The sequence below is a fragment of the Morone saxatilis genome, unplaced genomic scaffold (assembly GCF_004916995.1).
Source record: "Morone saxatilis isolate NCDOM2014 unplaced genomic scaffold, NCSU_SB_2.0 Contig23, whole genome shotgun sequence".
NCBI lineage: Eukaryota > Metazoa > Chordata > Actinopteri > Moronidae > Morone > Morone saxatilis.
The window spans coordinates 20903999-20905815 of NW_023339796.1; the positions used below are offsets into that span (position 1 = coordinate 20903999).

At 40.5% G+C, this 1817-nt stretch overlaps 1 protein-coding gene across 1 annotated transcript in view; it reads right to left on the minus strand.

Annotated features, from left to right (window-relative positions):
• The window catches only part of cryz (crystallin, zeta (quinone reductase)), a 5991-nt gene extending 4523 nt beyond the window's left edge, over positions 1–1468 (minus strand). Inside the window, exons 1-2 of the mRNA XM_035671015.1 lie at positions 1267–1468; positions 355–507 (exon numbers count right to left, since the gene is read on the minus strand). Of these exons, the coding sequence (XP_035526908.1) occupies positions 355–507; positions 1267–1374 (261 nt within the window). The 5' untranslated portion in view covers positions 1375–1468. The remainder of the gene's footprint in view (positions 1–354; positions 508–1266) is intronic.
• Between the last annotated feature and the right edge of the window lie 349 nt (positions 1469–1817).

Sequence of the window (1817 nt, forward strand, 5' to 3'; positions counted from 1 at the left end):
AATACATATTCCATGTTAGATAAATGTAATCATTTCATTAATAATGATATATTTCTGTCCCATTGTCACACTGGGCTCTAGAACATACACTAACACTCCCTTTCAACATCAGGAGTAAAAGAATTAAATGAATGCGGACAGACACATCAATACAAACACAGAATAGGTGTTATAAATAGCTTGATGGGTTATATTATCTGTGGAAACACGTATGTTTGCTGTGGCATTCTTCTGAGGAGTCCAGGATGCACTATGGTCTTATAAACAAACTAAGATGAATGTACAATAATGTATGCAGCATTATTTCTGTTTTACTGTACATACCATCAAGCCCACAGTGTTTGTTAATCAGACCTTTACTGCAGAGACTCCTTCTCCAACAGTTTCCACCACTCCAGCTACGTCTGTGCCCGGTGTGTATGGCAGGGTGGGCTTACGGGCGTATGTCCCGGCCCGGATGTACGTTTCCACAGGGTTCACTCCACAGGCATGGACACGGATCAACACCTACAGCAGAAAGACATTGTGGATGGAGACACAGTTAAAAAGCATCATGTAATAAAGTAAAGCTGCAGTAGGTAACGTTTAGAAATATAGCTTTTAGTCATATACACTTTCACCATACACTTGTTTTCAGTCAGGCCCGGTGGATTCTTGCAAATATCATTAGGAGCACTAGGAGGAGCCAGAGGAACCTGACTGTATCACACATTATCTGTCTCATACTCATACTGTCAGGATATAGCGAAAGTTTCAGCAAAAAATATTTTTAGAAACGTAACCTACTGCAGCTTTAAAGACACATACATACACATGCAAAAGTTTTATGGAGATTACCAACGGCCACAGGCTCAGCATAACAGACGATTACAGTACTTTCTATGAGTTTCCACTGTTTAATTAAAATAGCTGTATTTTTTTTATAAATACTTATAAAGGATCATATAATGCATTTTTTGCTTTCCTAATATTCCTAAAGTACACTATGTTTACAAATATACATTACTGACTAAAACTATAAAGTTTATTGATAAACAACAACAGATCTGACTGCAGCCTGTTGAATGAGCGTTACTCACAGCCACCAGGTCTGCAGGAAACATGCTTCATTGAGCTGTACAGTGTTCGGATTGTGTGTTTGCATAAAGACAATGCTGAATGTGCAATCAGCTCAAACACAGCTCTGCATGTGTAACGACCAGCAGCTGGACTGCAATGTCCACTCTTACGCAATAAGGTAGTCTCTGTGGCTGCAGGGTGTCTCACCTGTCTGCGTCCCGGCTGAGGGACAGTCACATCGGAGCACAGTCTGAGCACTGCCGGAGCTCCGAACTCACTCACTCTGATGGCTCTCATCAGCCTGCTGCCCGACATATCTTCACACACACACACACTCGTTCAGGAACTTTGACGGACTGTCCTTCCGAGCACTCAGTACTGCTTCTGCACGTTACAGAGCGGTTACAGGCGCACTAGCGCCCCCTTCTGGAGCGGATGGTTATCAATAAGAGGGATAAATAATATACTTAATACTGATCAAGGTGTTTCACAAGAAAAGTCCGTTTTAGGTGTTTTCCAGTGATTTACACTTCCTCAAAGAGACTTTGACGTATTGTTATTTAAAAAAGTAAAAACCTGACATTTAGCCCACAGAATTATATGAGCTCCTAAATACTGAATCCTACTCCTCCTTGGATGTCTTGTTGGCAGATTAAAAAATGTTTTTATTGCAAAAAGTCGAATTTGCACATTTAAATCTTTGACTCTCCTCCTTCTACCTCATTAAAACTTCCAGAATCTCTGAATATATAAATGTT